General features: G+C 36.5%; 2 protein-coding genes across 2 annotated transcripts in view; one reads left to right on the forward strand and one right to left on the reverse strand.

Moving 5' to 3' along the window:
• ccn6 (cellular communication network factor 6) overlaps positions 1-8705 on the forward strand; it is a 48917-nt gene extending 40212 nt beyond the window's left edge. Inside the window, exon 5 of the mRNA XM_073816446.1 lies at positions 7117-8705. Coding sequence (XP_073672547.1) covers positions 7117-7398 — 282 coding nt within the window. The 3' untranslated portion in view covers positions 7399-8705. The remainder of the gene's footprint in view (positions 1-7116) is intronic.
• Positions 8706-8709: 4 nt separating this feature from the next.
• tube1 (tubulin, epsilon 1) lies at positions 8710-22049 on the reverse strand. Its single transcript, XM_073852744.1, has 7 exons — positions 21917-22049; positions 21647-21834; positions 16926-17098; positions 16549-16689; positions 13735-13875; positions 12164-12338; positions 8710-10761 (listed from the first exon to the last, which is right to left on the reverse strand). The coding sequence occupies exons 1-7, from the start codon at positions 22047-22049 to the stop codon at positions 10612-10614; spliced, it is 1101 nt and encodes a 366-aa protein (XP_073708845.1). The 3' UTR covers positions 8710-10611.
• Between the last annotated feature and the right edge of the window lie 230 nt (positions 22050-22279).

Genomic DNA, 22279 nt, shown 5'->3' on the forward strand with positions numbered 1-22279 from the left:
TTGCAGGAAACGGAGTCTGGTCTGCAACTCCGCGATGGTCATTTTCCCACAATGGGGACATGACTCATCCATGAACGCTGCCTCAGCGTGTTGAAAGCCCAGACACGTGAGGCAGTGTGCGTGGCCATCACCCGGCGGCAGGAAACGGCCGCATCCAGAAACGCACGGGGAGAAAGGCATGACGCCTCGTCTTTAAAAAGACGCTCAACCCGCGGAGCTCCTTTAGAAATTCACTCTTTAAGGAAATTGCTCTTATAGGAATTTGCTCTTTTAGTGCTGAGGCGCACAGGGGAAATGGCCGCAGCAACACAGAAGGTGGATGGTGAAAACCAGCTGTGTGCTTCCACTCGACACGGAAGACCACGCCGCTGAAGCGCCGTGCCGCCAACACAAAAGAGAAGAAAAGGAGGTAAGTGTTGCTTCTGACTCGTCCCACACAGAATGGTCCAGCTCCGAAGCGAAAGCTTGATGATGCATGCACCTGCTGCGCATTATATGCTCACGCTGTGATCAGCCGCAGCTGGCTGCAATCATGCATGCCAATATTCATTGGCTCGTTTGTATACACACAAAGTAGATTGGTCTATCCAGGCGATATCCCAATTCGTCGGTCTCGACGAGACGTCGAAGAGACCGACTGATAGGGAACTAACGACTAACATATAACTAATCTAAACAAACAAACATATACTCACTCATACAGGGTAGGGTAGGAGGATGGTTAGAACAGTACAGGAAAAGGGCGTGAGGCTGAGCTGACCATCTAAAAGAACCATCAGTTTCTAATCGAAAACATAGCATACGATAGCTTTACACTAAACCTCTGTTTAGTGGAAGAAACGATACTTGCATCCGAACAAGAGTCTCATGGAGCCTCTGAAGAAGTCCTGGATGGTTCCATTTGATGGCCGAAGTTGCAATTTCTTGAAACTCCAAGGTTGTTCTTGACTCTGTTGAGGTTAGGAGAGGTCTCTCTCCTGAGTAAGCAGTCCTGAGGAACTGCAGGCCGCACTTCAGAGCTGGGGATACAGAGACGGCCAGGAGTGAAGAGAGATGTCTGATCGTGGTCATTTTCATGATGATAAGTTCCATGGTTGGGTGAAATGAACTCCAGTGGTAGTAGTCTGACTCTGTGTGGTTGAGAGCCATCTTCTAGACTGGGGAGAGTCCACACAGCTCCATATGTTGAGGCCCCCCTCTGGGCCTGGGCCTGTGGAGGCCCTCCCCACAGGCAGCAATCAAGGGTTTTTTGAAGAACCTAAGGCGGAACTGTGTGTGAGCCCTTTTAACATCTGGGAAGAGTCACGCCTCTCAGAGTGGACTTGACCAATGAGAGAGGCTGAATTCCAAGCGGGAGATTTGGAGATAATGTGAACTTTTATGACTCTTTGTCTGAAAGCAAGGCAATTTGCATGTGTGCCAGGATTGGGTATTCATGCAAACCACTACAGATTCTTGAAACTGTAATATGTTACATGTGTATCAACATATAATATGCATCATCTTTTAGATCATCAAAATACGAATTCAGAGATACCAAACATGACCGTGTGGTTATACTACATAATATATCTATCTATATCTATAGTAACACATGCATAAAAACATTACACAATACAAAAGACAAGGTACATAAACCACAATAATATACACAATGATTGGAGGATTTGTGTGTTCATTCATAGGAAGGTTTTCCTATGAATTAGGGAAGAGTCTATTTCAGTAGGCCAAATGTTTTTCCTATAGTTGCTGCATTCCTTTAGATCGTAAAACTGGTGTTATCAGATAGTTGCCCTGGCAACTGAGCCCTTAAGGCCCAGTTGCCTTAATGTTGGTCGAATTGGGGGTTGTTTCTAGAACGGCAACCTAAAGTTGGCTTGTTGGTTTTAAGGATAATTTGTTAAATGTAACAAATAACTATGTCTGATTGGTCCAGGCGCTTCAAGGGTGTCAATGATGTCTTCTGGACAACTGTCAGATCAACAGTCTTCCCCATGACTGTGTAGCCTAGTGAACCAAACTGAGAGACTCAGGAAACCTTTGCAGGTCTTTTGAGTTGATTAGCTGATTGGCATGTCACCATATTCCAATTTGTTGAGAATTGGTGGGTTTTTGTTAAATGTGAGCCAAACCATCACAATTAAAAGAACCATAAACTTTTCAGTCTGTGTGCATTGAATTTATTTAATATACGAGTTTAACAATTTGAGCTGGATTACTGAAATAAATGAACTTTTCCACGACATTCTAATTTATTGAGATGCACCTGTACATTGCATATTAAATAATATACATACATATTAAATATTAAAATTTAGGTATTTTTTTATATATTAAACAGCAACAACTCATGTCAAGTTTGGTGGTGAGGGTCCAAATAACAGGCAGCTAAACAGGTTTAGTTTGATCACTGATAAAGCACTATATACTTTTTGTTTTTGGGTAAAACATGGGGAATTACAATGACAAATATTTGTTAATTAGAAATAACATGTTTAGAATATACAGTACATATTGTGTTGTAAATGTAGACAGTAAATTATTGGTGAACATCTACTAAAATAGCTTTGAAATCTGGCTCAGAAAAGTGATGTTATTTGCAAGAGATGGAGATGAAGGTCAGTATTTCCTAAAAAATACTGACATTTCAATTATAAAATCAATTAAATGTTTTGATTAATAAGATTAATTGTGCAGATTTACTCCATTTGAGTTCTGAGAGGTCTAGCATCATTTGTTTAAAGGTGCTATTCACTGTGATATATTATCTAGAATGATATTTTAAGAGTCAAAGATTTTGAGGAAGCGGTATCTGTCATTGTGTTATAAAGTTAAATCTGCATACTTAAACTGGCTGTTTCTAATTGTGTTGGTAGTTGAATATCAAGAGGACAAGTTCTCACAGTAATAAGATCTAACACTTTATTTTAAGGATCAGGAATTAGACAGTAATTAATGTTTTTAATGCCATACGCAACCAATAACTACACTGGTGCTCGCAACTTCAAAAAGTTAGGAGCACCAATTTTTTTTTTAGAAGCACCTAATTTCTTTTTAGTAATGCGCTGATCTTAATTCTTCATGATTGATTCTGATTGCAGATGCTTTACAAGCAAATTGGCTGATTCTGAAAGACTTTTTTATATATTTATTTTACGCCTTAAGCAAGGGACAAGAATGAATGAAAAAATGAGTACATGAACAAGATGCTTATTTTCTCTATTATAGGTACAGCCATTTAAATTAGAGGCAACCACTGCATTTTGTATGAACAAAAAATAAACGACACTTCTTTCTTAGTCGTACTGTATAGACAATAAATGCAAGCATGATCAAAGTAGGCTACTCTTTTAATATTCAAAGTGCAAATAGAAACCGAATTTTTCACGCATGATACAGTTATAGACAACTATAAAACTTAATACAGCCCACATATTAATAACAGTCTAGATATTTTATGTAGCCTAATTTGCGTGCAATGGGGAGTCGCTCTCTAAACGCGGGGTATTAAAATTGCTTTTGAATGCGCGTGCGCTTTTTACTTTTGGTTTCGTTTTAATGATTGCACGAAACTCTCGACGGCCCGGAGCGTGCATTCTACAATACAAGAGATTACTTTAACAAAACCATTTGAAAGTGGGAGGACACAAACGGGATTTTGAAAAGTGTGTCCCGAGTGGAAATTATGCTCCTGCGTGAGTGGAACTCTGCCGCTGAGTTATCATTTGATGTGAATGAATGCTGCGTTGTACAGTATATTAAGACGGAGGCGGCAGAATTGTATCTGACAGAATGTACGCTGTAGCACGAATTATAGTAGATTTCTTCAAAAGCAGATTGTGGAGACCTTTTAATTGTCCACAATCAAAAGAGAGAACCTGTCTCTATATTAGCTCACAACAGTCTGTGCAGTAGTTAGGCTAGCAAAAGTTTTGTAAAGAAATGAAACCAAGTCGCAAGACAACAATTTCTCGCATTCGCACAAATGCTCCCAAATATAATTTGAGGTTGCGCAGATTAAAGTTTGGGAGCATATGCGCCCAAAACGGTAGCAATTTCGAACCCTGAACTAACACGGCAGTGTATGAATGCGTGTGTATCTCTGCTGAACATAATTAGAAATGGATCAGGAGACAGCTTAAAATGTCAGCGTTTATTTGCAGATTCCAAAATTTCAAATATCAAGTCTGAACAGAAAAAAAATTCAGAATCTTCAAACTATTTAGAGGCTAAAACTGGCTGCTCTTAAAGAATGTGTCACACAATTTTGGACCGGCCGGAAGCAATTACCAAAACTGGTTCTGTGTTTATCATACTTCGCCACAGTGAATCAAAGTTATTAATTATACACTGTATAATTAAGCCTTTTTAGCCTAAAGGCTACATTCAAGATAAATTGGTAATATGTGTTTCTTCAACACTATCTAAAGTTTTAATGCCCGTATAAAACAATTTAATGCTTTTTAATGCCATTTAAGGCCTTAATTTTCGCAAAATCAATTTAATGACTTTGAATGCTTTTTAATGCCCCGCGGAAACCCTGTAAAACAAACTAATAGCTTGTATTGTGCGAATTACAAACTTTATAAGTTCTCAGTACACTATGCGAATGTGTAGCTTATAAGTATGAAATAAATATAGAATAGGCATTTCATCAGACATTTAAATTAGCTGAAAAATAGTTACACAAAAGCAGTCTTCTAGCAGTTGTTCCATACTAACAAATGATTAATAAACAAAATATTCCCCATTCCCTTAATTTATTAACAGCTAATAAGCACATTTCTCACTAATAAATGCTATATTACTTCAGATTATGTTCCCTATTCTAAAGTAGAAAAGAGACATGAAAGATTGCAGTGAAGAATTCTGTCTTTATTGTTTGATGGTTCAACAAGAGAACAAACTACAGATGAGACACATCTGCAAACTTTCATGTCGCTTTTCTACTTTAGAATAGAGAACATAATCTGAAGTAATACTGAATGTATTAGTGAGAAATTTGCTTGTTAGCTATTAATAAATTCAGGGAATGGGGAATATTTAGTTTTTAAATAATTTGTTAGTATGGAACAACTGCTAGAAAGACTGTGCTTTTGTGTAAAAGTGTTTTTCTGTTAATTGAAATGTCTGTGATGAAATGCCTAATCTATATTTATTTTATACTTATAAGCTACACATTCACATAGTGTATTGAGAACTTATAAAGTGTGTAATTCACACAATACAAGCTATTAGTTTGTTTTATGTTTAGCTAATTAATACACTGTTAGGACAGAAACAAGTATAAAGGGTCTATAAGACAAAAATAAGACAACAACCAATAAAGGCCTTATAAATAGCTTGTAATGGCATACAAGTCCATAACTAGTCACTTACAAATGCAGTTATTAGTCATTGATTACTGTCTAATTCCTGATCCTTAAAATAAAGTGTTACCAAGATCTCTCATATCTGATAGACAGAAACTAAAATCTGGCTGTGATACAGCAAGAAAAAAAAGGAAGTCAGATGTCCCTAAAAAGACACACAGAGAGAGAGAGAGAGTCAGAGAGAGAGAGAACAGTTGATGAACTTTAGTGTTAGGTGTCAGAACTGATGTAAGATGAATCACGGAACATTATTACAGCATTCCTTAAGGAGGAAAATTACTTACATGAGGATCTTGCGGTGAGATTTTATAGAAACAATCAGTCAAGAACGGGCATGTGTGGGCCTGACAGAAGTCTCAACTGAAAATAAAACCGTCATATCCTGATGTTAATAAGCACTTGACACAAACGAGGCACTACTGAACTATCTGTAAAAACATAAGTGACAAATCACATTTTTGTGTGTTAAAACTATTAGATATGGTAGATAAACTAATCTGATTTAAAATTAACCTAGCAGGATTTTTTTTACCACCTATTATAAATATTTTTACCTTTAAATTTAACTTCCTTTTATTAATACTTTCCCCAAGGAAGATGCACACAAAAGAAAAATGTCACTGATCTATCTATCTTACAGAAAACAATAAACGTTTAAATTTAAAAAAAATAAATAAAGGTTTGTACAAAAATCTACAAATATTTCAGTATTTTCAGTTGAAAAAGAACACAGAATCAATTGACAATTCCATCAACTGGATGGAAACTCTCTCACACTGGCATGTCATCCTTTTTGTCGTGCTATCAACCCACTGGCAGACAGTGCATAATAGGATGCTGAAATCAATTTCTGTACACAAAGGGGCTTTTCACATTATGCTTCCATCCAAAGCTGCAAATTTAGTGCAATTCGCAAAATTGGAATATTGCATAAACATTTGCAAATAAAGCACCCTTTTTATCCAGCGAGACAAAGAGAAATCCTGATCATCATTTCCTAATAAACTGGCGCAAAATACTACTAAAAAAAGGTAATTTGCTGCAGTAGAAGAAGCCACTGTGGGTCACAGTGGGTTGTGTATAATGACCAAAACAATATTCAGATGTTGTGCTGCGTGACTGATCCGCTGGTACGGTTATGCCGCACCACTGACTAGTTGAGTGCATACGTTTTTTGAATGCACATTTGTAAAATTTATGTGCATCTTGGCATTTCCATTCAGCGTTCATGCGATATCCCAAAATATGCATAAAGGTGAATGGAAACGTGCTTAACCATGGGTTATTATCTTTCTTAATGCTTTTTAGCCTGCAGTTAAAGAAACATTTCCCACGTGTGAATTGGAAGGTTATAAAACCATGCACCAAAGAAGCAGGGTGTTGGTTAAATGTTTTGGTTACATGCTTAGCAACAAACTGATAACTTATCACATGTGCCATATTTATGTGCTTTGGACAGTCTCTTCATGTATACTGAATTTACACCGCAAATCAGAACTTTTAAACCAGTGTCTAGGAATGTACAGTGTGAAGCATCACCTTATGAATACCCTGAAATAATTCTGGATATTGTATGAGCAGTGTAAAAAAAATCCTGTTTACACAGGGTTTAGAATGACCCAGGCTTGAATATTTCATATGTAAAAAAAAATAAAATAAAAAATAAATAGTAGCAGATATTTTAGAATGAAATCAATGAAGCTGTAACTTTTCTAAAGTTTTTTTGTTCCTCATTCATACATAGATACCAAGGGGGAAAACCTGCAAACCGAAATTCCAGTCCAGTAAAGCAGAGAAGCTCTCATTATCTGGCTGTACCAGCGTTAAGAAACACCGCCCGACATACTGCGGCATCTGCACAGACAAGCGCTGCTGCGTACCTAATAAGTCCAAAATGGTAAACATAGAGTTCCACTGCAAAGGGGGATCTAACGTACGCTGGAAGATGCAGTGGATCACTTCCTGTGTGTGTCAGAGGAAGTGTAATGATGCCAATGACATGTTCTCAGAGCTGCACTTAATATAAAACACAGACAAACAGGAAGTGCACAATGCTTAATGTAAGCTATAGCATATATCCAGGTATGGCCAGAAATACTCTATGCAAGTATATGAACAAAGTCAAAAAACTTCACTACGGGGCTGTAGTAAATTCCTAATGACTGTTCATGCGCTATTCCACCAATAAACCTCAGTACTTGAGTGAGGCCGAGCTAAATTCGACTGTCTGTGCCATTAAATCAAAGGTGTTGTTATTCAGGTAACTGTATGCTTTTATAAAATCTAATGGCAAGGTTCAAACTGTAGTTTCAAAAGGACAGACAATAGCAGCGTCCCACATTACAAAGTACAAACTATGTACTTATGCACTATGAACTCTCTATGAATTTTATTTTAGTGTATTAAGTTTATTTTGTCATTTATAATGATAGCCCCTCCTCCTCTGCTGAGTAATTAAAGCTGCGACAGTTGAATGCATGAAGTGTCCAACAAGTGCGCATCCTCTGAAGTAAACTTTTTTAGAATTTTAAGTGTGCACTATGCATACTCACACTATTTATACTACAAAATGGCATAGAATAGTGCATATGTATCTGAATTGGGATGCACCAAAGCAGAGAATGCAGTGTGTACTTGTTTTGCCATATGAATTCGTCCAAGTGTAGATACGTCTGCGTTTACATATTTGAGTAGAGTATGATTTGGGCCTAAACGCACAACTGTATAAACAAATTAAAACCAGTGTTTTACTCTGTTTGGAAAACAGCAAGTAAAGAACATGGGAGATATTATTGTACACAATTAAATGAAGCAATGTCATGTTAATACATGTCTCACATTCCTCTGACTTGTTTATAGCAAATTCTCAGGTCACAGGTACTCACATGGGTGTGAAGAACCTGTAGAGATTTTGAAGAAAACTGACATTTAAGACAGATTTACTATGAGCTCAGAGGTTAAGCAAAGGGTTTTTAAGTAAGTGTATGCTAACCATTATTCTTGAGCAAAGCTTAACCAACTAGATCACTATAATAAGAATATTCATGAAGAATGAATATATTTTTGCTAACTGTAGAAGGAATCAACAAATGAGAGCATTAATGTGGTGCAGTATGGGAAAGTTAATATCAATATAAATAATATATCTAGAGACAAACTGTATCAGAAGTCATATGAACTTAGAGAGTCTGAACTCCCATTGTTAGCTGGCACATTGCTGTGCATTTGCATGAAGCTGAACTCTCCTGAACTTGCAACAAATTGTCAACTCTCATTGAAAATGAATGACTTCCAACATGTAATAAATCCAAAAAAGTAAAATGTTTAATAAAAGCATTGCATTGTTTCTGATTCATTTTTTTATTATTTAATTTTTGTAAACATTACAACATAACACTAGCTACATACATTATATTGCTAAAAGTATTGGGACACCCCCTTCTAATGAACAGGTTTGACTAATTTAGTAATTTACTAATTTAGTACAAATCGTAATGTTTAAGCATTTAATGATATTCTAGGGGATTGTGTGCTTCTAATTTTACAGCAACAGTTTTGACAGGACCCTCTTCAATTCTAACATGACAATGTCTTTGTGTATAATGCAAGGTTTAAAAAGAAATGATTGATTCAGTCAGTGTGAAAGAACTTGACTGGTCTGCAGAAAGCAAAGTCCTAATCTTAGCTGAACACCTCTGGTGCGACTTTAAATGCAGACCTTGAGCCAAAAACTCATCACCAAAAGTATTGGGACACCCTTCCTTTAGAACTGAAAAGAGCACTTTCAAAACGGTGGCAAAGATGGAAAATAAATGGTATATTTATAAATTGTATTTCCATCTCTGTTGCAACCATTTTGGAAGTGTCAAAAATGACTTTACCCATAGTTACAAGTCACTGGTGTTTGCTGATGAGTTTTTTGCTCAAAGTTTGCATTTAAAGTCACTACAGAGATGTTTAGCTGGGATTATGACTTTGCTTTCCAGTCAAAGTTCTTCCACAGTGACTGTGTATAAGGCAAGGTTCAAAAAGAAATTATTGATTCAGGGACATTGTCATGTTAAAATAGAAAAGGGTCCTGTCAAAGCTGTTGCTATCAAATAAGAAGAACACAACAACAAGAATATCATTAAATGCTTAAACATTAGGATTTGTACCCATGGAAAGTACTAAAGTAGTCAAACCTGTTCATTAGAACGGGATGTCCCAATACTTTTGGCAGGATAGTGTATAATACATACATACTACTACTACATTACTACTACAGACATTACATGCAACCTGAAGTGACAATCATATTGATTGAATCAGTGCTGACATTGATTCAGTCATGAACATTCACACAGTCATACGCACACAGTACAGGACACTATAGAAAGAGTGCAAAAAATGGAATGCAAATGAATGCAAATAATTATTCAAATTAGAAAAAAAGGCAACTCTTGAGTGCTGAACTTCCGTTAAGTCAGTTGCAACAAAAATAGTGTGCACACTTATTACGATTATTACAGTTAATCCAAAAATCATTGAGTCTTAGGCAAGAGCTGGACAATAATATTTTTGTGATCTATGGATGTCTTGCACCAACTGATTACAAAGGGATCAGTTAAAGCAAAAATACATCTACTGAAACTCACAAACAAATTTTCTGTCAACAGGTCAATGCAGAGCCATATTAAATGAGGACAAGCGTTTAAGATTTGTGCTGACTGTGCCAGTGCCAAGACTATAGAACTGAGTGTGTGTTAATTTGCAGTAGTTTCAGATAACATGGAATTACTTGTTTTACTCATATGTAATGACAAATGAATCTGTGCTTTTTTTCCCCTATTAAAACTACATTAACCAGGCCCTGTTTTATATTATGACTATTTTATTTTTTATTTATTTTTTATATGAAAAAATACATTTAATAACATTTTACAGGTGAAGTGTATAATCTCTGTGCCCCAGTGGGGAAAAAAAATCTTCAGACTTACTTGATAATTACAGGCAGGTATGTTTGATAAGTGATAGAGCTCAACCCTGCCCATCTCAACACTGGTGTGACCAAACAGAATAGTCTATTATACTATAGGTAGTACTACCAGATCCACTCTAAATTCACACCACTGGCTGAGCTAATGTTTCTATGCCTCTAAAAAAGAGAGAGATTTTACATCAAGAAAACAAATATATTAAAGATTCATTTTATGTACATGTAGAAATGTTTGATCACTTAGTCTATTATACACACAATTCAGGTGGCAATGGTGAGCCTGGGTGCGTTGGGCATAAGAGGGCTTTCCAAATGTGTGTATTCTTCAATTAGATCTGAGATAGATAACAGTGCTTCATTGAATCCAGCCAACTCCATGCCATCAACTGCTAGATAGTGATGCAAGTGAGCCTGTAAGAAGCACGACAAACACCATTAGCATAGAGTGCCCACAAATATCTACAACGCTATGTTCATACCCACCACGGTAACACTTTATAATAACTGCATGCTATGACTCATTACTTAAGCATTAGTAAATAGTCAATTCATAATTTATAAAAGATTATCCCCACATTAACAGACAGTAGTAAGCAGTTTGAAATGCAGCTATAAATGTTTTGTTATTGATTTAGGCATAATGTAATTGTATTTTCATAATTGATTAATAATCAATTAATAATTTCTAAATTAATTATTATATTATTAACAGACCAGTTATTTAGGAGTTGTCAGCAATGCATAAGATCATTAAGAAAGAGTAACTAAATGATTAATAAACTTTAAATGTACGTTTATACATATTATTTAGACATACAGTAATAGTAACTCAGTGTGTTTATTAACACCTACTCTTACTGTAATTATTACTGCAGGTATAATTCAGATGTATGTGTGTGTTCTGTATTACTCCGTGTTGTGTTTGTTATCTTTTTCTCTTTAGAAGATAACAGAGCCTTAAAATCTTCTTTGTAAAAGCTTTACTAAGTATAAATAGTCTTCACTTTATGAGCTCACAAAAACAGAAAACTGACAACTACTAAATGTTTTATAACTACCTGAACTAATCATAAATTACTGTAGGAACATGTGTTAATAAAGCATTTATTAACATTATTATTATATTTCTAAATAATATGTATAAATGTACACTTAAATAGTTTATTAATCATTTACTTACACTTTCTAAATGATTTCATCAACCACTGATGACAACTAAATAACTGGTTTGTAAATGTAATACTTAATTTAGAAATGATAAATTAAAGTATGAAAATACAATTATTAAACACATTATAGATATGCTTAAAAATCAAGAACAAACCATTATTAGCTGCATTTATAAACTGCTTACTACTGTCTATTAATGTAGATATAATTATTTATAAATGATTAATTGACTATTTACTAATGCTTAACTTATGGTTCATAGTGTGCAGATATTGTGAAGTGTTATCCAAACATACATCTAGACCTACAAACCATCTAGCTTTTATTGAAACATAGCTAAGGTTTGTGAGGTATTCTTGTATGTCTGTTTTCCTTACCTAAATTTAGGCCTCTTAATATATATAAAAAAAATGTTTGGTTATATTTAAGAATTATGTCCCTAAACTATGCTTGGTAAGATTAATGCTGCTCAGTTTACACACTTCACTTTAAACTTATTAAAAGCCCAATAACATGAAACCTTTACTCTCCCCTAAACTCTGTCACTGTTGAGAGAACCAGTGTATGTCTGTGCATTAAAAATTATCTAAATGTAATGTTATTTTCCTTGTGATATGCTGTGCAGTGGTGCTTTCAGACGAACCTTTCTGCGATACAGCTTTACAAAACGCTCTTTTAGTTCAAAGAAGGTGGATTTCACGCAAGTGTTGTTGGCTAAGGCCAACAGAGAATGTGAGTGACACACAGGAGGGACTGAGCACAGACTAGTCTTCCATCCTTCCTGATTCCATGGGACAAATGGAAGGGTGGGCCTTAGCCTAAGGAAAAAACAAAACAAAATAAACAGAACAGATTATTCTAAATTTGAAAGTGAAGAGAGACTCAAATACGTCATCATGGATCATTTACAGATCATATATTTATATTACATGCAGAGATAAGCTGTTACAAAACCTTGCAAGCTGCCTATTTAGCATTTTATAGTATCACAGGAGTGCTCCTTAAATGCTTAGGAAATCTCTAAAGAAATGCAAGGCAAAAGCATAAAAATTAGCAGTACAAAAATGATCTATATAGTTTAAATAATGGCCATTTCACCCACATTCTATAAACACGTTTACACCTGGCACTAATGCTGCCTTCACGCCATGTCGTAATTACCGTAATTCCAAGATGACAACACGTGACATTTTACTCACAGCTTTTCATGTTGTCAGACCCAGAGGTAGCACCTTAGTGAATAAAATGAACTTGGCGGCGGTCACGTAGTACAACTGTCACTGGTCCAAGTCGTAACTCTCAGAAAGATTCAGAGTTTACAAGTTGTGTAATTATGAGTTCAGAAGCACGTGAGGGCTTTGGTGTTAATAGTCTTGCCATAGAAACACATAATTAAGATTAGAATGTCACGTGTTGTCATCTCGGAATTATGACATGGCGTGAATGCAGCATAAGTCTTCAGTGATCCGATCATAAGTGGTCAAACGAGACACATTATCATTTACACCTGGTATTAAAGGGGACAATTAACTTAAAAATGAAATAGCCTAATCTGTAAGGGCAACTGATAACAGCATTTTGTTTTTGGGTAAACTAACCATTCCATTACCTTATTCTATTTCTAAACTTTTCTATTTTAGAAGCTTTTCTTTTACCGGTAGAAGTATGTTTGTGTAATTTTAAAGCTTTCAATCTCTAAAAAATAAAACTGATACTTTTTGCAACAGTTAACACTTTTTTTAATCTTGTAACACCAAACAATGTTTTAAGCGAAACTCTGAAGTGAAACTTGGTTCTTATATCTTAACAGAATAAAAACAATAAGAATATTACAAACTATTCAAATCACTGAAGTGGCCAATGACTCTCTAAATATTACATTTATATTAATTATTTTGATTTATTTTCAAATTAGTTTAATTATGCTGAGATTTTCTGTTCCCCCATATCTTGAATTTGCTGCAAGCCCCCATTAATGATTTGATACATGGTCTCTATCATGCATCCACGATGCTACGATGTAAATCCATCGTAGAAACAAACAGCTTTAATCCTTGCACTATACATCCCTTTCATGAGATCATGCAGTACGAGGCATGTATACAAGGCAGCTTACTAGGGATTGGACAGAGCCACAGAGTTAGAATAATGTGAATTAGAATGGAAAAAAATGAAGACTAAACAAGAGTAAATCAAAATAAGGGAGAGACAAACCGTTCAATATTCCGGCGCAGATCTGACAACTGAACATTTCCACGCAGCATAAGAGCACAGGCCAGATACAGGTTGTGCCTGGGGTCAGCTCTGATTAGCTGATGCTCCTTACTAAATGCGTCTGAGAACATCTGATCCAGCCTACAGAATACAGCACAGCATCCATTTGGTGATGACAAAACACAAATGAGGAGGGAAGGACTTGTAATGAGCAGGCACCCTCTAAGGTTCTCTGTGGCAGAGCTATAAACTTCAATCCTGGAAGGTCACTGTCCTGCAGAGTTTAGCTTTAAAGGGAAGCACATTGCACTTTTTGTTTCACTGACTTGCTTTCATATGCATGCACATGTGGAAGACCAGAAACATAACGTGCTGCATGAAACAAAACAGTAGTGTATTTTGTATAATATTATTACAAATGTATGTCTTTAAAGAAAGATGCTGCAGATCTGGAGTCCCTAAAGTGCATTCCCCAAACCAGTGGATTTCAACCCTGTTCCTGGAGCACCTCCAACAGTGCACATTCTCAAACACACCTGCACAGTCTCAAACACACCTGAAGTCAAGTCGCCTTCATTTCTATAGCATTTCATACAATACAGATTGTGTCAAAGCTGCTTCATAGAGACAGCAGAAGCAATTATGGAAGCTCAACTATTGCACAGTTCAGATTCAGAAAGACAACTGTGTCATTATTTATTCAGTTCAGACAAAGACTATAGAATACCCAAGACGTGTATAGTTTTGAATGGGGAAAAATGCAACGCTCATTATGGCCACGAAGCCCCACCTTCTTAATGAAAGAGCCAATCGTTGATTAGTAAAGTCAGCGCGTCACTGCAGCAGTCGTCCCGGTTGCTATAGAAACAATCGGCACTCTAAGACGTGCATTCAGTACTGCACATGCACACTGGCTGATCTAGCCTGAAAAATAAGCGTTTTTAATGCTATTGGAGCACAAGGAACCATATCTATGAGGCAGTTCTTGTCAAATTTATTTGGTGATTTAAAATATGAAATTTAACTGTAAGCTTGGTGAACAGTTTTGGAGAATTTGATGATTACCCGTTCAAAGAGATAGGAGCTGCACTTGCCTGCCCGAGAGGTGTTTCAAAGAGTGACATGACTCGTCTTAAAGGGACTTTGGTTCAGATCAGTAACCGTGTAAAGTTAATTGGTCCGCTATAAACAGTTCTACAAAAGGAAGCATTTACATTATTCAGCTCGAGTCAGTCCAATGTTGAATCAATTCAGCTCAGAGCAGTGTCAATGTTGCAAGACAAAACTAAAATGTAAATCAGCTTTACAGAAGACAATAGTGCCATCATCCAACATAATTAAGCTCAGTACTGTCAGTCAACACAGTTAAATTACTGAACCTTTCAGACCCCAACTAAGCAAGCCAAAAGGTTACAATGGCAAGGAATGGCCGTAATCTAACTTTATTAGAGTTTAGGGTGTCTAAAAAGCTAGTCCTAATGCATCTTATATAATATTTCAAATTATATTGAGATATGTTACTTTCTGAGTTACAGGTCTGCAAATTTTGGAAAGATAATATTTATGGCACTCAGGTATGTTCTATACCAGGGGTTTTCAAACCTGTCCTGGAGCCTCCCCTGCCCTGCACATTTTGTATGTCTCCCTTATTAGGCACACCCAATTCAGGTCTTGCAGTCTCTACTAATGAGCTGATGATTTGAATCAGGTGTATTAGATGAGAGAGACAAGCAAAATGTGCAGGGCAGGGGAGGCTCCAGGACAGGTTTGAAAACCCCTGTTCTATACAATTGCTTTGATAGAGGGAAACAAGATACATTTCTAGTTTAAACATAATTTGTTCGTCAGATATTCTTTTTAAAAAATAAAGTATCATCTGTATTCAAAGTGACCCACATTTGGTTTCTGGCCACTGAATGTGTACAGTTTACCAGTTTACTTTTCAAGCCATATTAACATTACAATATCACTGGAATGGAACCATATATAGCCTTAAAAATGAAGATACCAAAAGGAAAAAATATAAAAGCATTCTTTGTTATGTTCTTGAGTTATTGGCATGCAAACTTTGGAGAACAAAAAAACTTGAAGGGTGCTTTTTCCCATGTAATGCAACAAAGATTGCTAAAGTGAACAGACTTTACTAATAGACCTACCAATATCTGTGTAAAAATAGAAAAATGGCATCATTATGTTAAAGTAATTTTTGCCCTCCTGTAATTTGAATAAATACAATCAAAGATTCCTTAATTAATGATCTACTTAACTGATGGATTAATTATTTGGTTGTTCTTCCTTGCACCACTTTCAGTAGCTAACAACTGCATACCTGAAAAAAATCTGCAAAACCCTGCAAGACTTGCTGTTTTGGAGATGCTCTGACCCAGTCATCTAGACATCACTATCTGGCCTTTGTCAAAGTCACTCAGATCTTTTCGCTTGCTGATTTTTTGCTTCCAACACATGAAATTCACAAACTGACTATTCACTTGCTGCCTAACATATGCCACCCCTTTACAGGTGCCACTGTAACTATATAATCAATGCTATTCACTTCACCGATCAGTGGTTTTAATGTTGTGGCTGATCAGTGTATTTATTCACTATAAAAATGCCCATGGCATTTTCAGATTTTATTAATTTACATGACTTCTCTGGAAAAGCTACAAAATAACAATATTCATAAACCTACTTGAACTACACATAAATAATTTGTTGTCTAGATATAATACAATCTCAGGATATTTGAGGCAGGTATAAGAGCAGACAATAAAAAAAATGGGTAAAAATTTCTGCAAATGTATAATGACAAACCTGCGTGGTGGTACGTTGACATCGGCAAGTGTGTATAGAGGAGTTAGACTGGACAAAAGGTAGTGTAACCGTGGAAACGGAACCAGGTTCATGGCTATCTCATTCAGATCCATGTTGAGAGAGCCCTCAAACCGTGCTGAACTACAAGAGGAGAAATTAATTAAATATAATTTAATTAGTGAGAAAATATAATTTAATTAGTGATCAAATGTCTTACATTTTTTAAAAGAGTCAAAGACACCAGATGTCTAGTTTTCTAGCATTGTTTTCTATACTTTTACACTTTCGAATTAATTAACGTCATAACAATATTACAATTTATCCACCAATCAGAGACTATAAACCAGAGCAAAACAGCTCAGCAGATAATTTAGTACCTGGTAATATTAAGAAGTAGATTGGCCACAATGTTGTTCATGGCATCAAATGGTTTCTCGACCTTCACCACCCTTCCTTGTCCCGAGATAATGGTACAGTCCTTCTTAACGGTACAGCCTGGTTTGCCAGTGTTGGACATATGCTGTATCTTACCAACAATATCCACCAGAGACTAGAATAATGGTACAGAATGGTAACTGAAATTGAAACTAATGATATATCGACCCTCATGCCATTCCATGCCAAAATTGTATGACGGTCCTCCTCATGTGAAACCAGTGTTTCCCATATATTTGTTTATTTGTGGCGGTCCGCCACGATATAAAAACTGGCCACTGAAAATATATTTTAGGCTTTGACTTCGTTGTATAAACATGAGCACTGCACGCTTCAAAATCAAAAAGGGGAAAGTAGGTTTATATAAATGTATCTTTGAAGAGAAAGCTTTGATGTCATTTTCATTTCATTTTTCCTTTTAATTCCTGATAAACTATTGTTAGTGAGCACAGTGCTGCTTTGTGTACAGCCATTACCGTGAAAAACAACTATTTCTGCCATTCCAAAAGCGCCTCCTCCTGGCAAAGAATTCATTTGCATTTTCAATCGATATTAGAGTCCAACAAAACTTCAACAGCCGTTTGTAACTGTATCACTCCGTTTGCGGTACTTCTCACAAATTCAATGATGAACTGCTTTTAACAGAAAATTGTGTGTTTACTGTTGTTCTTTTGCATTATTGACTTTTGTAATTTTCCTATGTAATACTGTAATGCTGCTTTGACACAATCTGTATTGTTAAAAGCGCTATATAGATAAAGGTGACTTAACTTGACTTGACAGCGAGTGTCATGGCGGACCCCTAAATCCGCTATAATTATCAATATTATTATTACAGTTTCTGCGTCATGGAATGTATTTTTAAGAGGTTTTCAGGCAAGAATGTAATTTTTTATAGTTAAAATATGCAGTTTGTTTATAAAGATAATTTTGAAAATTGTGAGCTCCAGGGCATCAGCGGCTGTTCAGTGCTAATGAATCTGCCAAGAGAAGTCTCACCTCGGCCAGATCTTGAGGAATTTACCGCTCGCTCTTATGTCTCTATAGTGGTTAAAAATGAGATATAATTCATTTTGGGTAAATCTAACGAGCAGTCTTTGGTCTCATTCATCTATTATGTGTTCCAGGGCAAACAGATTTGACAAAATCTCATCATGTTTACGTAAACTCAGTGCTGTATATCAGCACGCCTGTGTACTTTTGACTGAACTGCCTAGCAACTTTTATGATGGTTGTTGCTGTTTTTTAAACTTTATCATTCAATAAATAATAATCTATATAAATAAAAGTAGTATATAATAATAATAGTATTAAAATATAATAGTATTAATAATAGTGTTTAGTATTGGTGGGTGTTTATGATGGTGATTTTAGTTACATTGTTGTAGAAACTTTTACGAGTCAGCAGTAAAGTATAGTATAGTATGAGATTTAATTTAAAAACTATATTTTTAAACACTGCCTTAAGTTTTACCATAACTGTAAAAGCTGCTATATATTCAGCTAACATAGACTTGTTGCTGCTGTAGATTTGTTACTCTGAATTTAAGGATAACTGTTGCCAAAATGCAACCTGGGCTGTTTTTTTTTTTTTTTTTTTTACTGTAAACGAGACAAACTTATATCTAAAAGCATAATTACAACAAACGAGCCGTTTTTGAGATTGACCGTGATTTAGTTTTGTGGTCAGTGGCCAGTGAATGGGAATATTAGGGGCATACATTTGAGCGCATCAAAATCGATATTTTTACAACACTAAGAAGGCTCGACACACCATGACACTTTGCTCAAAGTATTGCCTGGGTCTCTACAAATGAACTCGAGCATTGAGAACATTGTTCGTGTACACACAGTTTACTAAAAAGAAAGGTTTTGAACAACTTACTTTCACTGTTTGAGTTTCCGCTCGCGGCCGTCTTGCCAGTCAAGAGGTGTCAATCTCCGAGTGCGAGGATGGATAGCTCCTAAAGCATATTTCCATATAAATGCACGGCTAATTCATTGTTTTGTCGCAAGCGAAAAACAATATTAAAGGCTGTATCAGCGATTTCTAGCCTAAAACATAAGTGTCAATTTCAGCTTACCTTTCTTCAGGATCCGCTCGCTGACTGCCCCATAAATTGTCTGTGAAAAAACCGCGTCTCTCTGGTCAGCCTAGGGTCCGAGATATGCCAAAAAAACAATCGGTACTACCAACCTTTCCACACAAAAACAAACAGTGTTCCAACCAATCAGCGTCAGGGATTTGGTGTTGTGGACGTTCGCTCCGCCTCCCTCACATCCCTGCACCAGTAGGAAAGTCCACAACACCAAACCCCTGACGCTGATTGGTTGGAACACTGTTTGGTTATCTGTGGTGTGTTGATAGCGCCGATTGTTTTTTTTGGCATATCTCGGACCCTAGGCTGACCAGAGAGACGCGGTTTTTTCACAGACAATTTATGGGGCAGGCAGCGAGCGGATCGTGATGAAAGGTAAGCTGAAATCGACACTTTATGTTTTAGGCTAGAAATCGCTGATACAACCTTTAAACTTCTAATTGTAAAAAGAGCCTCATATAAGCCTAATATTTCATCCTACGGAGTCCATTCATTCGCATTCTGAGATCGACACCTCTTGACTGGCAAGATGGCTGCGAGCGGAAACCCAAACAGTGTAAGTGAGTTGTTCAAAAACTTTCTTTTTCGTAAACTCTGTGTACACAAACAATGTTCTCAATGCTCGAGTTAATGTGTAGAGACCAAGGCGATAATTCAAGCAAAGTGTCATGGTGGGTCGAGCCTTCTTAGTGTTGTAAGAATATCGATTTTGATGCGCTCAAATGTATGCCCCTAGTACTCCCATTCACCGGCCACTGACCACAAAACTAAATCACGGTCAATCTCAAAAACGGCTCGTTTGTCGTAATTATGCTTTTAGATATAAGTTTGTCTCGTTTACAGTAAAAAAAACATCCCAGGTTGCATTTTGGCAACAGTTATCCTTTAATGCACAGGTGTATTTTGACATCAGTCAGTTCCACAACAATGCTTAGCTGCCCGCAGATACGCCTGCCTATTAATCAACCTAATTTGCAGCACAATCGGCCAATTCATTAAAAAATTCCAAAAATCACCTCAGCCGGCTGATCAATCGGTCGACCTCTAGTCCAAATAAAAAAATTGAAGGGGGCCAAGGGGGGTGGGGGCCATCCTGATTTCTTTCTGGGGAGACTTTAAAATTAAAAATTAAATTGAAATGCATATTCAGCAGTAAAATTAACTAATATTACCAACATCTATAAAAGGATAGTAGTCTCCAAATTAATGTAGAAACAAAATAAAAATGTTATATTTTATGTAATTAATGGCCACTTTTTACTAAGTAGCCTATTATTAATGAAGACAAGTATCATTGATACCAATGCTATTGGTGTCTCTATTAAATGCATTTTTCAATTTTAGCTATTAATTATAGCCATTTAACACTGCAGTATAATTAAATGCCATTATTATTAACATTTAATAGGCTCTGAGAAATATAACAAAAATACAAATACGAAACAAAAGATAAGAAGTTATCCCTACAGAGAATGAGAAGTAATAATGGGAACAAATAGCGTATCCTGCTAACATGACAGCACCTTCCCGAAATGCAACGCAGAGTGAAAAGATTGTAAGATGTAATTGATAATAATCTTCGTCCAGTTTTTGCATTATTTCTCATCAGACATTATGACCGATAACACGATTTATACTAGATATCTCATAACTCACTGACACAAGCACTTGTCAGTGCTGCCGTCTATTGATGTTGCGGTCTCCGGTACATTGTTGCTGAGTCTCTTTTTTTCGGCTGGCCAGGCTAGTATTGCCACCTTGTGGACAAACTAATTACTGCAAAAACAATTTAAGGTTTATGTGCGACCTGGATGAAGATGATTGGCGGGCCACCAATTTGAACCGTTTTGAATTCGTGGCGGAAGTAGTTCTATACAAAAGAGGGTTTTTAAAGACACTCCGTTGTTGTTTTTATGTATTTACACAATCGTGCTGTTGAACTGTTGCATAAATGCATTTTCACACTTGTAGACGTAAGATATGGCTGTATATCGACACGCTGTGACTACCTATGGGACTCGGCCTGTGGCCGAAGCACAGGTGTCTACTTGTGTGATATTGTTCGTCAACCGAAAATGTCCTGTTATATACAGAATTTTTTTTTGCAGTGACCGAAAAAATCTGAAGACCGTCCGTATTATAACTTGTAACTGTAATTCCCACCATAGAGTGCAAGTCTGTGGGAGACACTGGTAACACAAAAGGAATCATTATTAGAGTATGTTGATACAGCTCTTCTCCAAACAGGAAAAGCAGCAGTGACAAGGTCTGTTAAGTTTTAAACAGATTAAAAAGCATAATAAAAGCAGTCCATGTGACTTGTATGTTCTGTTCCAATTTTCCCTAAGGCACAATACAATAGCTTTGTATGATAAACAGATTGATATTTAAGACATTATTTAAATCTTTCCATCCAGTCTGTCTAGTTTGGTAATGAGACATGTGAGCAATGTTGCTTAGCATCATTGACGTCAAATGTGGTGTAAAGTATCTTCACATGCTTTATCAGAATATACATGACCGCAATTAGGATTTGAGAGCTATGATGCCAACAGTAGGGATACCTGGTTATCGACCGGCAAGACACAGTCTGCGTGTTCTGTGAGTTCTTTCATGGCTAGGATACTGTTGTAAGGAGAGGTGATGACATCATCTTCTGTTGTCGGGTAAACTGAGGTCACTATCCGATACACCTCTGGGAATTCGTCTTCTAGAAGCTTCAACACAAAAGTGCCTAACCCCGAACCAGTACCTGAACACACAAATGTATCCTTAGGTCAGCCCATATTTCTCAACCACCAACATGGATAACATGACAGACATCAAAAGCTTACCTCCTCCCATAGAATGAATGAGGAAGAAGCACTGAAGGCAATCACAGTGTTCTGCAGCCTTGCGAACCTGATCCACAATCTGCTCTCTGTAGGCCAAGCCATATGTGTGATGCCCGACTGCCCTGAGAGTCATAGACGAATCACATTACCAGGCACTGAATAACAGTCAAAAAAACACCAATGCATAACCAAAAATATTCTGTCATTAACTAAAGAATAGGATACATATTAAAAATCAGAACCCTTGGAAAACTGGAACTAATCATTTGTTATAATAAAATTTTACATCAGTCTACAGTACATGAATTAAATGCTACCTGAGCAGACAGCTCAACAGTTTTTGGAACAGGGCAATTAAAAACA

Source organism: Garra rufa, chromosome 13, assembly GCF_049309525.1.
Source record: "Garra rufa chromosome 13, GarRuf1.0, whole genome shotgun sequence".
In the NCBI taxonomy this organism is placed as follows: Eukaryota; Metazoa; Chordata; class Actinopteri; order Cypriniformes; family Cyprinidae; genus Garra; species Garra rufa.